This window comes from Procambarus clarkii, chromosome 18 (genome assembly GCF_040958095.1).
Source record: "Procambarus clarkii isolate CNS0578487 chromosome 18, FALCON_Pclarkii_2.0, whole genome shotgun sequence".
Taxonomy (NCBI): Eukaryota; Metazoa; Arthropoda; class Malacostraca; order Decapoda; family Cambaridae; genus Procambarus; species Procambarus clarkii.
Genome location: NC_091167.1, coordinates 24,505,736 through 24,523,034, shown reverse-complemented (window position 1 = coordinate 24,523,034; position 17,299 = coordinate 24,505,736). Strand labels below are relative to the sequence as shown.

The 17,299-nt window shown below is 41.7% G+C and overlaps 1 protein-coding gene across 1 annotated transcript in view; it reads left to right on the top strand.

Annotated features, from left to right (window-relative positions):
* Nucleotides 1–16,229, top strand: part of LOC123754527 (uncharacterized) — a 286,224-nt gene extending 269,995 nt beyond the window's left edge. Inside the window, exons 7-9 of the mRNA XM_069326370.1 lie at nucleotides 2,323–2,430; nucleotides 7,660–8,339; nucleotides 9,863–16,229. Of these exons, the coding sequence (XP_069182471.1) occupies nucleotides 2,323–2,430; nucleotides 7,660–8,339; nucleotides 9,863–9,949 (875 nt within the window). The 3' untranslated portion in view covers nucleotides 9,950–16,229. The remainder of the gene's footprint in view (nucleotides 1–2,322; nucleotides 2,431–7,659; nucleotides 8,340–9,862) is intronic.
* Nucleotides 16,230–17,299: the final 1,070 nt, after the last annotated feature.

Genomic DNA, 17,299 nt, shown 5'->3' with positions numbered 1-17,299 from the left:
ATTTACAAAGATATGAAAGAGAACTAAGGCGGGGACGAGAGCTGGAGCTCAGTAACTGACTTGATCTTATTTACTAACTTTGAAGTATGTCTGCTTTTAATTTTAGGGAAATTGATGGGTTATTTACAAAGATACGAAAGAGAATTAAGGCGGGGACGAGAGCTGGAGCTCGATAACTATTTTGATCTTATTTACGGTGTCTGAAATGCAGAGGGTAGAAATTTCAGGGGAATTGATCTGTTACTAACGAAGATACGAGAGAGAGCTAAGGCGGAGGACAAGAGCTGAGCTTGGTAACTGTTTTGATCTTATTTACGGTGTCTGAAATACAGAGGCTAAAAATCTCAGGGAATTTGGACTGTTACTAATGATTTTGTACAAATGAACTAAGCTGGGGACAAGAGCTAGAGTTTGATAATTGTTTGCATTTACTAAACTATGTCTGAAATACAGAGGGTAGAAATTTCAGGGAAATTGGACTGATACTAACGAAGATACGAGAGAGAGCTAAGGCGGAGGACAAGAGCTGGAGCTTGGTAACTAATTACTGTATTGAACTACATTTGAAATATGATTATTTTTAAATTTTAGAGGGATTGGAATGATAGTATTCTTTATACGACAGGGGACTAAGGTGGGGAACGTGAGCTAGAACTTGCTTACTAACATGATTTATTTGTGTAAAACTGACTTGCTTAATGAAAAGGAGCAAACATACTGACTTGCTTAATGAAAAGGAGCAAACATACGATGTTGGAAAAATAGTTGAACTGAATGAAACGAGAGAGAGAGAGAGAGGAGGGACGGTTGAGATATTATGAGAAGATAACATAAGATAAGAGGTCTGGCTGTCCGGGCGTAAAGTAAATAAAGGTGACGCGAGAGATTGCGAGGTAAGGGGGGAGGGAGGGGGGTGTGATGTACGAAACTTGAAAACAATGACTTACACAGGTGATTTTCTAAATTTATATGAATAACTAAGGCTTACATAGACGATTTTGTAAGTTGAAAACATGTAAAATATGTCCGTAGAGTTCTCCTGGAAGCCCTAAAGTGCTACACACGTTATTTGAATTTCTCCCATAAGGCCTTAACAAACTTCTAAGTCTCGGAAATTATTTTTCTTATAAGAACTTTAGCAAACTCGTATGACATTATTTTTCATTATAAGAATTCCCTAATTCTAAATCTGTGACTCCCCAAATTCGCCTGAAAACCCTAAAGCGCTACACACGATATTTCGGACCTGAAAACCCCGAAGCGCTACGCACGATATTTGACCTGAAAACCCCCAAGCGCTACAGGGGATATTTGATCTGAAAAAAAATATCCCCTGTAGCGCTTACACCCCACAGGGGTCCTCTGCCCAAAAAAAAATATCCCCTGTAGCGCTTACACCCTACTACTCCTGTCGTGGGGGAGGGGGCAGATGTGGGGGGGGGGCCTTTGTTCCTGCTTCTGATTCCTCACCCGCGTCCCAGTGTTCCAGTTCCCGGCGTGGGGGGGGGGGGGGGGCGGGGGGTTTGTGCACCCTGATGACGACGTTGGTGAAACACGTGACTTGGTAGTCTGGGCGGGCTCTGTGCTCTTGCCCCCGGTTCTACAGTCTGCTGTGTCGTCACCTCCTGTGGTGTCTCCTGTGCCTCTGCCCTCCGTGTGTCAGCCCCTCGTGCAGCCGCCCTCTGCGTGGCTGCCCTCTGGGTCTTCGTCATTTGTGTATTTGACATTATATGAATGTATTTGATGTTCATTATAGAGCTTTATACAGTATATGCTTACCTCAGATTTAAGCTCTGTTTCATTTAAACTGTTTTTATCACTGGTTTAAATCGAAATATTTAGCATAAGTGGAATTTAAGTGTTTCAAATAAAAATTTATTTATAAATAGCTAGGTATAATTAGTGGACACGAGAACATAAATTATGGCAAGATTTGCATAATGCTCAATTAAATGAATGATATCTGATATATATGATCAAGGAAATTTTAAATCAAAATAAAATCACATTAACATGATGTAGCAATAATAGGCTGAGGAAAAAATTAATATAAATTGAAATTATATATATATATATATATATATATATATATATATATATATATATATATATATATATATATATATATATATATATATATATATATATATATATATATATATATATATATATATATATATTTATGTAATGTGTATATTTTCTGTAACATAAATCAGTAGGAACCGTGAGGAGGATTCGAACCCCCCCGCACTTGCAGAGTAAAATATGATTTTACACGTGTACGAGTTGTTCACGACAGTGATGGTGATTTGGTTGTTACAGATGAGTTGGACTACAGCCGCCGGGCCAGGACGCGGGCACCCAACCACCGCCGGCTGCCTGTCCTGCACCTCACGCCCTCACACACCAGGTGGTGGAGGGCGGTACCTGGTCAGTGCTCTCCTTGTACTCTCCATCCTATACCACCTTGTACTCTACCACCTTGTACTCACCATCCTATGCCACCTTGTACTTGTTCTCTGCTTGTTCTTGATCTCTGTCTTGATTTTTATCTCTCATTCCTTTCCCATTCCTAATTCCCACCAGCCTTCGTGACCGTGTCATGTCTCACTAGTGCCCTGGTGGTTATAGCCACACAGCTGCACACTCTGGTAACATTTCTGGTGCAACAGCTGGGCCGCTGCCAGATGTTAGGCAGGTGCTGTACACTTGTATCTGCAGCAGTGTATATTCTAATTAGCATTAACTTGAAGCTAATTCCCAGCGTGCCGCTATGTGTAGTCTTGAGAAGGCTCGCACACGTGTGTGTGTGTGTGTGTGTGTGTGTGTGTGTGTGTGTGTGTGTGTGTACTCACCTAGTTGTGCTTGCGGGGGTTGAGTTCTGGCTCTTTGGTCCTGCCTCTCAACCGTCAATCAACAAGTGTACAGATTCCTGAGCCTACTGGGCTCTATCATATCTACGCTTGAAACTGTGTATGGAGTCAGCCTCCACCACATCACTGCCTAATGCATTTCATTTGTTTACTACTCAGACACTGAAAAAATTCTTTCTAACGTGTCTATGGGTCATTTGGGCACTCATTTTCCAACTGTGTCGGGCGTATGCCCTTTGTGGTAAATAGCCTGTCTTTATCTACCCTATCAATTCTTCTGAGAATCTTGTATGTGGTGATCATGTCCCCTATAACTCTTCTGTCTCCCAGTGATGTGAGGTTTAATTCCAGTAGTCTCTCCTTGTAGCTCATACCCCTCAGTTCAAGCACTAGTCTAGTGGCAAACCTTTGAACCTTTTCCAGTTTAGTCTTATGCTTGACTAGATATGAACTCCATGCTGGACCCGCATACTCCAGGATTGGTCTGACAGATGTGGTATACAAAGTTCTGAAAGATTCCTTACACAAGTTTCTAATGGCCGTTCTTATGTTAGCCAACCTGGCATATGCCGCTGATGTTATCCTCTTGATATGAGCTTCAGAGAACAGGTCTGGCGTGAATTCAACCCCCAGGTCTCTCTCTCTCTCTCTCTCTCTCTCTCTCTCTCTCTCTCTCTCTCTCTCTCTCTCTCTCTCTCTCTCTCTCTCTCTTTCTCTCTCTCTCTCTCTCTCTCTCTCTCTCTCTCTCTCTCTCTCTCTCTCTCTCTCTCTCTCTCTCTCTCTCTCTCTCTCTCTCTCTCTCTCTCTCTCTTTCTCTCTCTCTCTCTCTCTCTCTCTCTCTCTCTCTCTCTCTCTCTCTCTCTCTCTCTCTCTCTCTCTCTCTCTCTGTCTCTCTCTCTCTCTCTCTCTCTCTCTCTCTCTCTCTCTCTCTCTCTCTCTCTCTCTCTCTCTCTCTCTCTCTCTCTCTTTCTCTCTCTCTCTCTCTCTCTCTCTCTCTCTCTCTCTCTCTCTCTCTCTCTCTCTCTCTCTCTCTCTCTCTCTCTCTCTCTCTCTCTCTCTCTCTCTCTCTTTCTCTCTCTCTCTCTCTCTCTCTCTCTCTCTCTCTCTCTCTCTCTCTCTCTCTCTCTCTCTCTCTCTCTCTCTCTCTCTCTCTCTCTCTCTCTCTCTCTCTCAGTCTCTTGAAGTATTTCATCTCCCAAATGATACCTTGTATCTGGTCTCCTGCTCCCTACCCCTATCTTCATTACATTGCATTTGCTTGGGTTAAAGTTTAACAACCATTTGTTCGACCATTCCTGCAGCTTGTCCAGGTCTTCTTGAAGCCTCAAGCTGTGCTCCTCTGTCTTAATCATTCTCATAATTTTGGCGTCGTCAACAAACATTGAGAGGAAGGAGTCTATACCCTCATTTACGTATATCAGAAACAGGATAGGTCCGAGTACAGAGCCCTGTGGGACTCCACTGGTGACTTCATGCTAATCTGAGATCTCACCCCTCACTGTAACTCTCTGCTTCCTATTGCTTAGGTACTCCCTTATCCACTGGAGCGCCCTACCAGTTACTCCTGCCTGATTCTCCAGCTCATGCATTAGCCTTTTATGGGGTACTGTGTCAAAGGCTATCCGACAGTCCAAAAAAATGCAGTCAGCCCATCCTTCTCTTTCTTGCTTAATCTTTGTCACCTGATCGTAGAATTCTATTAAGCCTGTAAGGCAAGATTTACCCTCCCTGAACCCATGTTGTGGGTTGTCACGAAGTCCCTTCTCTCCAGATGTGTTACTAGGTTTTTTCTCACGATCTTCTCCATCACCTTGCATGGTATAAAAGTTAAGGACACTGGCCTGTAGTTCAGTGCCTCTTGTCTGTCATCCTTTTTGTATATTGGGGCTACATTAGCCGTCTTTCATATTTCTGGTAGATCTCCCGTTTCCAGTGACCTACTATACACTATGGAGAGTGGCAAACAAAGTGCTCCTGCACACTCTTTCAATACCCACGGTGAGATTCCGTCCGGGCCAACAGCTTTTCTCACGTCCAGATCCAACAGATGCCTCTTGACCTCATCTCTTGTAATTTCGAATCCTTCCAAGGTCACCTGGTTTACTGCCACCTCTCCTAGCGCAGTGACCTCTCCTTGTTCTTTTGTGAAGACCTCCTGGAACCTTTTGTTGAGTTCCTCACACACCTCTTTGTCATTCTCGGTGTACCTGTCCTCACCCATTCTCAGTTTCATCACCTGTTCCTTCACTGTTGTTTTCCTCCTGATGTGACTGTGGAGTAGCTTTGGTTCGGTCTTGACTTTATTAGCTATATAATTTTCATACTTTTTCTCAGCTTCTCTTCTCACACTAACATACTCGTTCCTGGTTCTCTGGTTCTCTGTGTGTGTGTTTATTCACCTAGTTGTGTTTGCGGGGGTTGAGCTTTGCTCTTTCGGCCCGCCTCTCAACTGTCAATCGACTGCTTACTACTTTTTTTCCCCACACAACACACACACACACCCCAGGAAGCAGCCCGTGACAGCTGACTAACTCCCAGGTAACTATTTACTGCTAGGTAACAGGGGCATTCAGGGTGAAAGAAACTTTGCCCATTTGTTTCTGCCTGGTTCGGGAATCGAACCCGCGCCACAGAATTACGAGTCCTGCGCGCTATCCACTAGGCCCCACAGGTGTGTGTGTGTGTGTGTGTGTGTGTGTGTGTGTGTGTGTGTGTGTGTGTGTGTGTGTGTGTGTGTGTGTGTGTGTGTGTGTGTGTGTGTGTGTGCGCGCGCGTACTCGTGACAACAGCTGTTAGATCAGGGTGACCAAACTACACTATGGTAATTGCACATTGCATTTTTCTTTAATGAAAGCTCAAATTCATTCCTGCATCAAAGTCATCAGGATCCAATTTATTGGTTCCATGATTGGAAGCCGAGCAACAACGGACGTGATGTAACGACCAATGGTTCCATATGTGGAGCTCATATGGCCGCCCGGCACCACACACCCAAGCCTCAACTGGTCTGGTCAAGCTGCTAGTTCTTCACATGTTTTACTCTGTAGAGCGCCTCTGTATAATGCATCTCAATTCTATAGTAGCCGAGGATAGTGTATTTCTAAGAGTTCTTTAGTAACACAAAATGGTGCTTCTCTGGTGTGGTATTGTAGTGGAAAATGGTGCTATGGTGTTCTATTGTAGTATAGGATGACGTTTTTCTGGTGTTCTACAGGAACACAAATTATTATCTCTGTAGTAACTTACTCGGAAATAACTGTTAATTGAATTGGTGATAAAAATTGAAAATGAAAATGGCTCAATGTTAACATTATTAAATCTCACCAAACAATAAGGCTGACTTTGCATGATATACACATCCCTAGAGAATGTGTTCAGCATGGAGATGTGCAGCTCTTCCTCGCGTTACTTTGACATGCTGCTCATATCAATATATATCAATATATATATATATATATATATATATATATATATATATATATATATATATATATATATATATATATATATATATATATATATAAATCCCGTGTGTGTAGTTACCCAAGTGTAGTTACAAGATGAGAACTACCCTCGTGATGTCCTGTCTCCCCAGCACTGTCATACGCCGCATTGAAACTACTGACGGTTTTGGCCTCCACGGCCTTTTCACTTGTTCCAACCGTTGTTGTTGTTTTTAGATTCAGCTACTCGGAACAATAGTTCCAATTAGCACGGGCTATGGCGAGCCCGCAGTGGACTTGTGTTCTTCCAACCGTCTACCACTCCAATATTGGTTTATTGGTATGCTGAACTCTGTAATTACTATATGAGTACCGGAACACTTGATGATATATTGGACTTGAACCCAAAATTGACCATGTAATGTATCAATTATACAATGTATGTATGTGATGTAACTATATAACCTGAGCTTGTAAAAACACCTTAATCACCTTCAGTGATTAAGTGCTTAATTGCACACAAGTTTCTTTATCAGCTATCTCACCCTGTCAAAGTAAAAGAGACAAATGTATGTGAATGCATGTGTGTGTATGTGTATAAAGTATATATGGAAGCTGATCAGAATTACATTTCACCTTTGTAAATGCACATTAATGACACTATGTAAAAGACACATCGAACACTTTATGTAGGGCATACGTAAATCTGTGTATCTATGTATTTACGTATGTAGGTTAGCTTAACATTTTAAAAGCACCGAATCACCTTCTGTGGTTGATTGTTCAATAAACCCTTGAACTATATGTTTAACACTTCTATAACCCTGTCCATGGAGGACAGAAGAAAATGTATATATGTTGGTTAGCATTGTAAATGTGTGGCCACGTCTGTGGTAGAAAAAAACTCGGCTTGCAAAAGTGTGCTTCAGTACCGCTCTTGAGTTCAGACCACTCCATGGCGAGGTTCACTTGATTGTCTATTGCTTTAAACTTATTTTTTGTTTATTGTAAAAGCTTTAGTGATTCGGAACCACTCATTGACAGCAGTTAGGTGGTTTTTATTAAATTTGACAGTTTGGTATTAATTTCATTAGAATGGAGCATGTGTGGCCATCTAATAAATTCAGACTAGCAACTTTCTTTCACAAAAGGGCATGTTGCAGTGACGTGTGTGAGTAGCCTCCCTGAACTTTATTTTGAAATTCATAGCATTTTGATCCTACTGTGCGTAGGCTAGTTATGAGGGTATGGACTCTTCAACATGGGCCTTAATAACTTTATATTAATTACTATTGGTTTTGTAGTTGATTTAATATATAGTAATTTTATTTAACTTTTTACAGTTGATAGGAACGAGGCACCAAAAAACTGGATGAATGAAAGCCGGACTGACAAAAGTGTGGGTGGAGGCGGAGGCAGGGAGGGAGGCGGTTATGGTGGCGTCACCAGTCCAGCTCCACCCCTGCCACCACCACCACCACCACAGCTGCCCTCTAACAACCAGTTGGACCTGCTCAAGAGGATACAACAATCAGAACTACTCTACAACAGTCAAAATGCATCGGTATCGTCTCGAGTTAATACGAGTGTGACGAGAAGCCCCACCACACACCCTCCACACTTCATTTTCCACAAGGTTTATGTTGACGCAAACTACGGCACTCGGACAAGGCAGACGTACCAACGCCCAGTGTTAGCAGTTATGGCTGTTAGTGATGACAGAAGAACAGCCACAATTGCTGCAGAGGATAAAGGAAATGATCTTCCAGACACCATGGATCTCATAACATACCATTTAACTAGTGATAATATGAAAGATCTTCCAGATATATCTGATACGCTCTCAATGTCTCCGAAAAATTTATCAAAATTCTCCCAGGAAGATTTGAAGTCAACAGAGTATAATAAGCAAGTGGAGAGCGCCGCCCCGAGGGCCTCGGAGCAGGTGTGGAGGAAGGTCCGACGCAGGAGCCACAAACACGGTCGCTTCACACACACACTGCGGAAACTGTACACATTTAAGGTATGGTCATCTTAGTCCCTCCAGTTTTTAACCCTATAAATGAGTTTTAGAGTTTAGTGCTTTGAAGTTTGCATGACATGTGAGATTCAGCACAATACATAATTCAACTTATCCTTAGAACATAATCCACTTTATTTGGTGTTGTGGGTGGTAGTGGAAAAGGTCACATGTTAGGTTACGGGTGAGGGCCTCAGGGCTCACAACACTACAAACCAGACATGACAAAGCGCGTCTTATTGAAACTTTTAAAATACGGAACAATTTAGAGGATGTTGATCCAGACAACTTCTTCAAAAGGCGAGATGTAACACAAACAAGGAGCAACGGGTTCAAGCTCAACAAGCCATAATGTAGGACTGAGAACAGGAGATGGTTTTTCACCCACAGGGTTATTAACCCATGGAACCGCTACCCGCCGAAGCCGTAAAGGCCAAAATTCTGTTAACATTTAAAGTACAATTGGAAAAGATCATCAAGGCAAATGAGGGTACCCTCGACAAGCCGCCGGCTTCCTGTCCTCGTCGAGGCCACTAGTGTTAGTGGCTCTCGGGTAAACTCTGGTGCACATAATGAACTTAGGAATTGAATTGTATATTTGGCTAAACAGTGAGCTAGTCACGACCAAAGATCACATTCACATCTACCTCCTACAGGCTATTCATGCCTGTGCCACCTCTTAGGTGGCTTAATCTTCATCAGTCATCAGCTAGTCATTGAGATTGTTGTTTAATTCCTAGGATATTAGAGATGGCTCTGGCTGTTTGGCCCCGCCTCCTCTGGGGAGGTGCTGCTATTGTCTTCATATAGATCATGAACCTGATACAGAGTTCCGATGCAGTTTGTAATCCATTTTGAAGGACGCTGACCTTCGATAAAGGAGGCTTGGAGGGCGTCTGCACCGGGGTTGGGGTTGGGTAACCATGAGCATCTTGATACCAGTAAAATCTTTGATTCAGTGATTTGATCATTATTAATGAGATTGAGTTCATGGTGAGTGTTTTTGCTTGTGTGCCGCCACAGCTTAGGATGGTGAAGCAGTAGTTGTCCGCTCCTACCCAGGAACCTTCTCATTATCAAGGCAACACCATTGAAGGTTACATACTATGGAAGGTATCCCAGCAAAATTATGTTACATATACTATTATGAATATTAACCTGTACAACCCACCAAACAAGACCGGGTAGCGAGTACTTTATGTAATATACTGGTGTATAGCCGAAGAGTTGTATAACTTCCTTATATAATCAGCACATCATTGTCTTGAGTGTTCCCAATTTCATTAAACTGTTATAATAATGTGCCCGAGCCTGACTTGACTGAGGACCCACGAACACAAAACGAGACATCACATCAATTTCACGAGCCGCTGTCATTGTTAATACATCTGTTTTTAGCCTTGAACAAAATACAGTACGTCAAAATGGAGAACGGGTTGGTATATGGTATATATAGTTTTATATAACTTATGGTAAGTCTTTGAAATCAAGGAAAGAGTAAATTTTAAGTTTTGTTTCATTCGCAGAGTCAAATTAAATTCCTGCAACGGTGGGAAGAGAAGTTATGGCACAGAAGTCAACACATACCAAGGACGCCGTCACCCAAGCTTTAACCCCAAGACCACCCCTTCTCGGATCCATCCTTGCAGTGTTATTTGTACTCTGTACCTCCCTACTCTGCCTACCATTTGGGTCGTCTCGTGTTTCAGCGCAGGTCCTTCACCTAACTTGATCTCATCGTCATACCTCAGGTGCTCTGCTCCTCAAGTATCCAGAAAAACACATTTGCAGTTTTAAACATTTCAGCCCCATATTTAAAGGACATTTAATTTTATGGTCTTCTCTAAATAATAGAATATAATGAAATGGATCTGATACATACTGCAAACAAAAGTAATACGTAGACTAAAATTACAAACTTTTTTTCTTTTTAAGACGTACAGTATTTCAATAAGCCAGTGATAATGGCAGTCAGTGTCAGATACTGTTGGATACGGACAAAAGCCTTCAAGATGTTTACCATTATTGCTCCTCCCTTGGATCTCCCGTCCCTGTGGTTTCAGGGTCATTCCAAATCATTTTGCTTAGAATTTGTGTAAATAGGAGAAAGTTATTATGAATTCCCTAATTGGCTGACAAATATGCATACAGTAAACTTTACTCTTCCCTCTTCCTGTACCTCCCGAATATTACAGAAAATATTACAGAGAAAGAAAATTAACCACAGTACAAAGCATTAATTACGGTTGAGGGTACATAAAAAATAACCAACTTTCAAAGTTCATTAAATCACATCGTAAAATACACGGAATCGTACATATTTTATCAGAATCAATGACTGGGACGCCGCAGACACACCAATCACTAAGTTGTCATATTAAGCACATTTGTGATCACAAGTTGGTCACTTGAGTTCTGTGGTGCAAGGTGATGTGCAGGTTGGTCACACCTAAATAACAGGCTCAATTACCACGATAGGACAGTAGCTTTTCTGCAACGTTTCTTTTCACGTGATGCGTCTGTTCACCTAGTAGTAAATAGGTACCTAGCAATGAAACATCTATTGTGGGTAACATTCTCGAAAAAGTCACTATAGTTGACTTTTATAGGCGTAATAGGCCTCCTGTCCCTGACCATAGAAATAATTAGGTGAACCAATATTTAGGGTTTTGTTTACAGTAAATCACCTAAAGGCACCTGAATGTTGGGGATCATACTGCAATATATTGTTGTCTTAACGCATTACTTCCTCTCTTCTTTGTTTAAAGTAATCTAGCACTTTTTTATGTTGTGATTTAGGCCAGATAATAAACAGGGTTACATCCAGGTTCTCTAGTATTTCTGGATGCTGAGAGGCGAACAGTGAAGGAACACTGCTCAGTTATTCCATCCTGCCCGGGAATCGAACCTGGGCCAGTCTGGCATGGTTAGGAGAGGGACACCAGTGATAATCCAGTACTTTCTTTGAAACTTGATTACTGTAGAAAAGTATTTAATATTTTTACTTTGCTAATTGCTTATTTTAAAGGAAAGCTCTATATGTACTTAATTTATACCCTAGGAGAGCAGTTTGTAAACATTCAGATGTCACTATGTACCTCTCGGCTGTGAACATACATATTTCTCGCAGAATAAGTCACAATAACGGGGCTGAATAACACGCACACACTCACACGTGAAAATGAGTGACGGTGACATTTCAGTCCGTCGCGGACGTCACCAAATGTTCATTCACTATCACATCCTGGACGTGTCCCTCCCCCTCCCCTTCAGTGTACATTCACTATCACATCCTGGACGTGTCCTGTGTACACTCATAATGGTGTGGGGGGGTTGTGTTATCCATGTTTTATAATGTATAATTCTGCGTTACCGTGACCACAGCTATTTACCTTGCTTTTGAGATGGTTTCATTTAGTAAGTACCACATGACTAACTTGTATAATTATAGGTCGCTGTAATGTTGTATAATTCCACTAATTTGTGGTATCATGTTGGTCATTTCGTCACTGATGTGTGTACGTGATCCTTAGTCTCATACCAGTACTTAAATATTTTTGAAAATTAGATTTTTATGATAGTTTAAAGAAATTCTAAGCCATGTTTGTAATATTATATTTTAAAGTAATTTTTAATAAAAGTAGCTTTAAGTATATATATTAACACTTGGTGTGCTTTGAAATAATTTTTATTAGGGGAGTCTGACTATTTTTGCCAGTTTTAAGTGCTGATCTTATTCTTGGAAGCTTTAAGTACTTTAATTCAAGATAGAACAAATACCTGCTGTGTCTTGTATACAACCCTCTTTATGTATATGGTGCAGGTGGAAGGGCTTGGCAGTGCAGGGAAGGGCATGGAAGAGGAAGTGTGAAAGGGGCATAGATGAGATGGGAAACGAAAGTGGGAGAGGGAGTCGATGTATGGCAATCTCTAGAGGTAAGTAGAGTAGTAAAGCATAATAACCCAGCAAATGGCAGCTGCTATCATTGAATTTTGTTTATATCGATATTAGTGTAGTGTGCAACTAATCAAATTAAAGGCAAAATATGGGAATTTTCTGACAACATTTTAGGATAAAACATTTAACACAATTGGTTTTACTATAGACACATGGTATCTTTATCATATATGCATTGTACAGTAATGGAATAGTTCCATGTGATGAGCCTAAAGTTATTGGTCACACTTTTACACCACATTTAGACCACACAAAATTAATCCAGTATTACAAATAGATTTTACCTCAATAATTACATTTGTTAGCCTTTCTATCCCACCTAATTTATAGACTTTTTGCCCTCGCGCGCCTCTCTGCAGATCTCTCAACCTCCAAACTACTCGGATTATTATGATTTTTGAGCCTCGGGTTAAGTGCTGCAATTTGACTCAGCACAGTCCTAATCACTTAGCGCAGGTCAAACTGTCAAACTACCGAGTGCTAACCGCTCGATGCAGTCCAGGTTACCTTGAGGTGTTTTCGGGGCTTAGCGTCCCCGCGGCCCGGTCCTCGACCAGACCTCCTCATTGCTAGACTGGTCAACCAGGCTTTTGGACGCGGCTGCTCACAGCCTGACGTATGAATCAGGTTGATCAGGTCAGCCTGGTTGATCAGGTATCCTTTGGAGGTGTTTATCGGGTTCTCTCTTGAACACTGTGAGGGGTCGGCCAGTTATGCCCCTTATGTATAGTGGAAGCGTGTTGAACAGTCTCGGGCCTCTGATGTTGATAGTTCTCTCTCAGAGTACCTGTTGCACCTCTGCTTTTCAACGGGGGTATTCTACACATCCTGCCATGCCTTCTGGTCTCATGTGATGTTTTTTCTGAGTGCAGGTTAGGGACCAGCCGCTCTACTATTTTCCACGTGCATTAGGCCAAGCTACACTACTGTACTACACAATACTGTTTATTGATTGCGAGGTTTTCACGTTTCTCCATCCGAGACAACTTCCCTAGTCTCGGATGGAGAATAGCAAACAATAATATTATGCCAGGAAATCTATCAGGACCTAACCAACCACAGATTAGAGAACTACTTAGATTCTGTGACAAATTTTCACTCAACCAGCAGATATCGGAGCCAACGAGAAATGAAAATATTCTAGATCTGGTCTTTACGATCAATGAAGACATTATCAGAGACATTACGATATCAGATACCACATACTCAGATCACAAGCTCATTGAAGTGCAAACGACCATCAATACTCAGAATAGACCTAAAACGTTGATCAAGCGAGAGGGGTTATTCAGTAAATTCAATTTTAATAATAAAAGGATAGACTGGGAGAAAATAAATAGAGAACTTACAAACATTCCATGGGAAACTGTTCTAAGTAATACAAGTCCTACAGAAGGAATTGAAAAACTGAGTTCGGAAGCGTATCAAATCTGTCTGAAAGGAAGCCGTTTCTTTTCCAGCTCTCTCGGTTTATTTTCCTGGTGAACTGGCAAAAGTCCCATTTTACTCCATCCCAGATTTGAACCTCCGTCCGTCCGTCCGTCCCTGCCTCCTATGGCCTTGCTCCACCTGCAGCTTTGTTGCTGTCAGGTGCTGGATCGGCCATGGATGACTTGTTGGTTGATCGAGCAGTTTTGCAGGAGCAAGAAATCTGCCTGTGTGGTTTTCCTGCTAAGCAGGGTACTCGAGCTTACAGGTTCCTCTGGTACCGCCCACTCTTTTGGACTTTTCGGAGTTTGGTTCCATGGCACCATCCTGTCATTTCACTGAAAGTGTTTCTGGATGCCTCTGCTCTGCGTTGGGGCTTTGAGACCAATGTTTGCCATTGGCTGGCCAGCCCAGGGTTGGTGATCAGGCCACACAGAACGGTGCAAGTTTACAGCCATATGGCATGTGCTAAGAATTTGGCTTTGTACTTAAGATCCACTCGCCGGTGGTTCATTGCCTGAACTGAAGGGGATGGGGGGTCACTTTGGCACCCCCTCCCTTTGGGACTAGATGCTTCATGTAGCTTGGCTTCTGGATTGTTGGAGTTTGGTTTTCCACTTGGTTCCATTTGAGGTGTTTCCAACATTCTTGTAGACGGGTTACCATAGAACATTTTGAATTTGGTTTGCAGAGTAAACCATTGATGATGAGTCCTTCCGTTAGCTTTAAGAGATGTTCCTTGCCCCGAGGTGTACCTCCTCACTTCAGCATAGAACCGGCGCTTTCCCTCCTGTGCGCTTCTATTTTATTACGAGGTTCTCATGGTGGATACCTTTCAGCTGGACTGGTTGAGGTGGGGAAGTACTTACCTGAAAATCATTTTGAGGCAAAAGAGTAACTTAGAACTGGCATTCTGGCGATTCCCAGACACCTGCCTTAATCAACTCTGCGACTATCTCCCCCACATTAACTGAAGCTGCTGGCACCTATAATGCTGCCACCTAGCAATAGCCAGCTGTTACTAGGGGGGGAATATAACCTAACTACTGGGTGGATCATTTGCTGCATTGTTAAACTTGTGAACCTTTCAGTTCTGTTTTGCTTTGCCTCCTTTCCGGGGATTTGTTTCTTTGGTGAAGGTGATCATGAATTCCCTGCATCTCTTTGAGGAGGCGGGGCCAGGTTTTGGCTTCTGGTAGGCTATTTATTAAAGGACTCACAAGGAGTGTGTGCTCCACACAGCCGGTACTATCCCAGTACAACTAGCACCGAGATGGTACTAGTCGTACCGAGGCCAGAAGAGCCACCGAAGCCTCAAACAGAAAGAGGTACAGTACTGTATTTCATTATATTCGGTGCTTTTTTTCTCTAATGTGCATTACTATTCTTTTTGTTTTCCTCTTATCAGGTCACTTTTAGCTATGAATATCATGCTATCCATCTCTAATATGTACATGTAGCTTTTCATCCCCTTTTATTTTCTGTAATATTTCAGCCATCTACTGTGTTGTCCTGTTTATATTGCACCTGTTAGTAACTAGGACACTAGAGCACACTACTTATTCACCATGTATAAACACAACTTGGTAAGTGAAGGGTTATAGGGTTATTCATACCAAAATTTTGTTAACTTTCCTGCTGCTGCGTACTATATTTCGTGACCAAAATCACACTAGCTTTCTTTGCAGCATTACCAATAGCCAACTCTTCCGAGGTTCATTTTATTGCATGGGTGTCTGCACTTTAGCTTCATTATCCTATATTTCTTGCAAACATTTTCACTCGCACAGTGCAATGAATATATGTAACAAAAAACAAAATAGGCCGATTATGTACAGCAACTACTTTATTTCCTGCTACTCCCACATGCCATTGACCATGTGGCCTCAACAATTTTCTTTGCTGTTTTCATAGCAATTTTCTATCTTTCTGCTTCCTTTCATTAAGCACTTGTAGGCAATTTTTAAGTGATAGTGCTAATTATCCCTCCCAAATCTAAAAAATATGGAGCTTTCTCCAGGTGTCTGTCCTCTGGAACTGACCTGATATAGCTCCAGAGAAGCCAATCTACACCAGCTCCTGATATGGAGATGGTTTAGATAGGGCAAGGTCCTCTGGATCTTGCATTATCTAAACAATGGTCTCCCCTGTTCTTAACTGCTATTATTAGAGTTATCTCTGTATTATATTTATAGTTGGGTTGCAATGAGCATACTGTGTTTTTTTACAACTTACCATTTTACCCCGCCCGTTAATGTTAAAGTAATGTAAATGTTTGTAGATATTTAAATAACAGTATTTTATAGCCTTGGCTATTTACAAAATCTTTAATGTGTGAATAGTATTTGTACTTATAATAATTGAGAATATGTAAGCAAACTATTTTCATAAAGGGTAAAGTTTATATTAGTATTAAGATAAAATATTACCCTATAGTTATGTATGTTGTATATAATGAAACTTGTGAATTGTAGATTAAGGTCTAATGAGTAAATATGTTAAAATAATATAGTGTATTACTTAAACATCAATTAAACTAATTGTTAAAAGATGGCACCAAGCCTGGAAGACTACTTGCAACCATTTTTCACACAAAATGGTAAAGAAATTTATAGATATTACCCAGGACACAAGTACAGTATTAATATAAAAGAACGCTCTAGAACATATCTGGAGAGGGTTTCGGGAGTTCTACTTCCCGAGCCCAGCCATGAGACGAGTGGTGGTAGTAATTATCAAAAGGCGCCAAGCCGGGGAGACTATGTAGCACCATATATGCAGGATTTTCAAAAGGTGCTAAATACCACTAAGGATGCCGATACTAGAACGAAAGCACATAAGGCGAACGATATCAAGGGTCTCTGGATTCACCAAGGATTCTATCGAGGGACAAGTAAGTAATTATAAAAAAAAAAGGCACCGTGCTGGGAAGGCTATGTAGCATCATCAAATGTGCGGGATATTCAAAAGGCACTAAATATCACTAAGGATGCCAATACGAGAACAAAAGTGCATAAGGCAAACGATATCAAAGGTATCCGAGTCGCCAAGGATTCTATCGGGTAACAAGTGACTGTGAGGGACGGTCGAGGAAGCAAGACACACGCACATCCTGGATGTCCGGTCATTCAACAATGATATGCACATCCGTAAGAGGGACAATGCAGTTTGGACAACAGGAAGGGTGGCACTCCATTAAGTGCCCGCGAGTTAAACATGTATGGTCAATATGCAACCTCACCAGAGCCGTTTCCCACTGCCGGATATGGTGGTAGGAAGAAGGCCATGGGGACAGGCGACCCTTAAGAGCACCCAGTTTGTTACCAGTAACAGAACACTATTGCCAACGTGACCCTGCCAACGGAATAAGTGGGTAGAAATCAAAATAAGGAACACCTTTGCGGGAAATGGGACAAGTGCGGATAGCCTCCTGAGCGGCAGCATCACGCATGCTCATTTCACACTTTCGTCCGGTGGCAACGGATATTGCGTCCTTAATTAACTTTTCGGTGGCGGACACACATTTTGTGTCTGAAATTAAAATGTGTGTTAATATTGCATTTATCGTTTGATTATT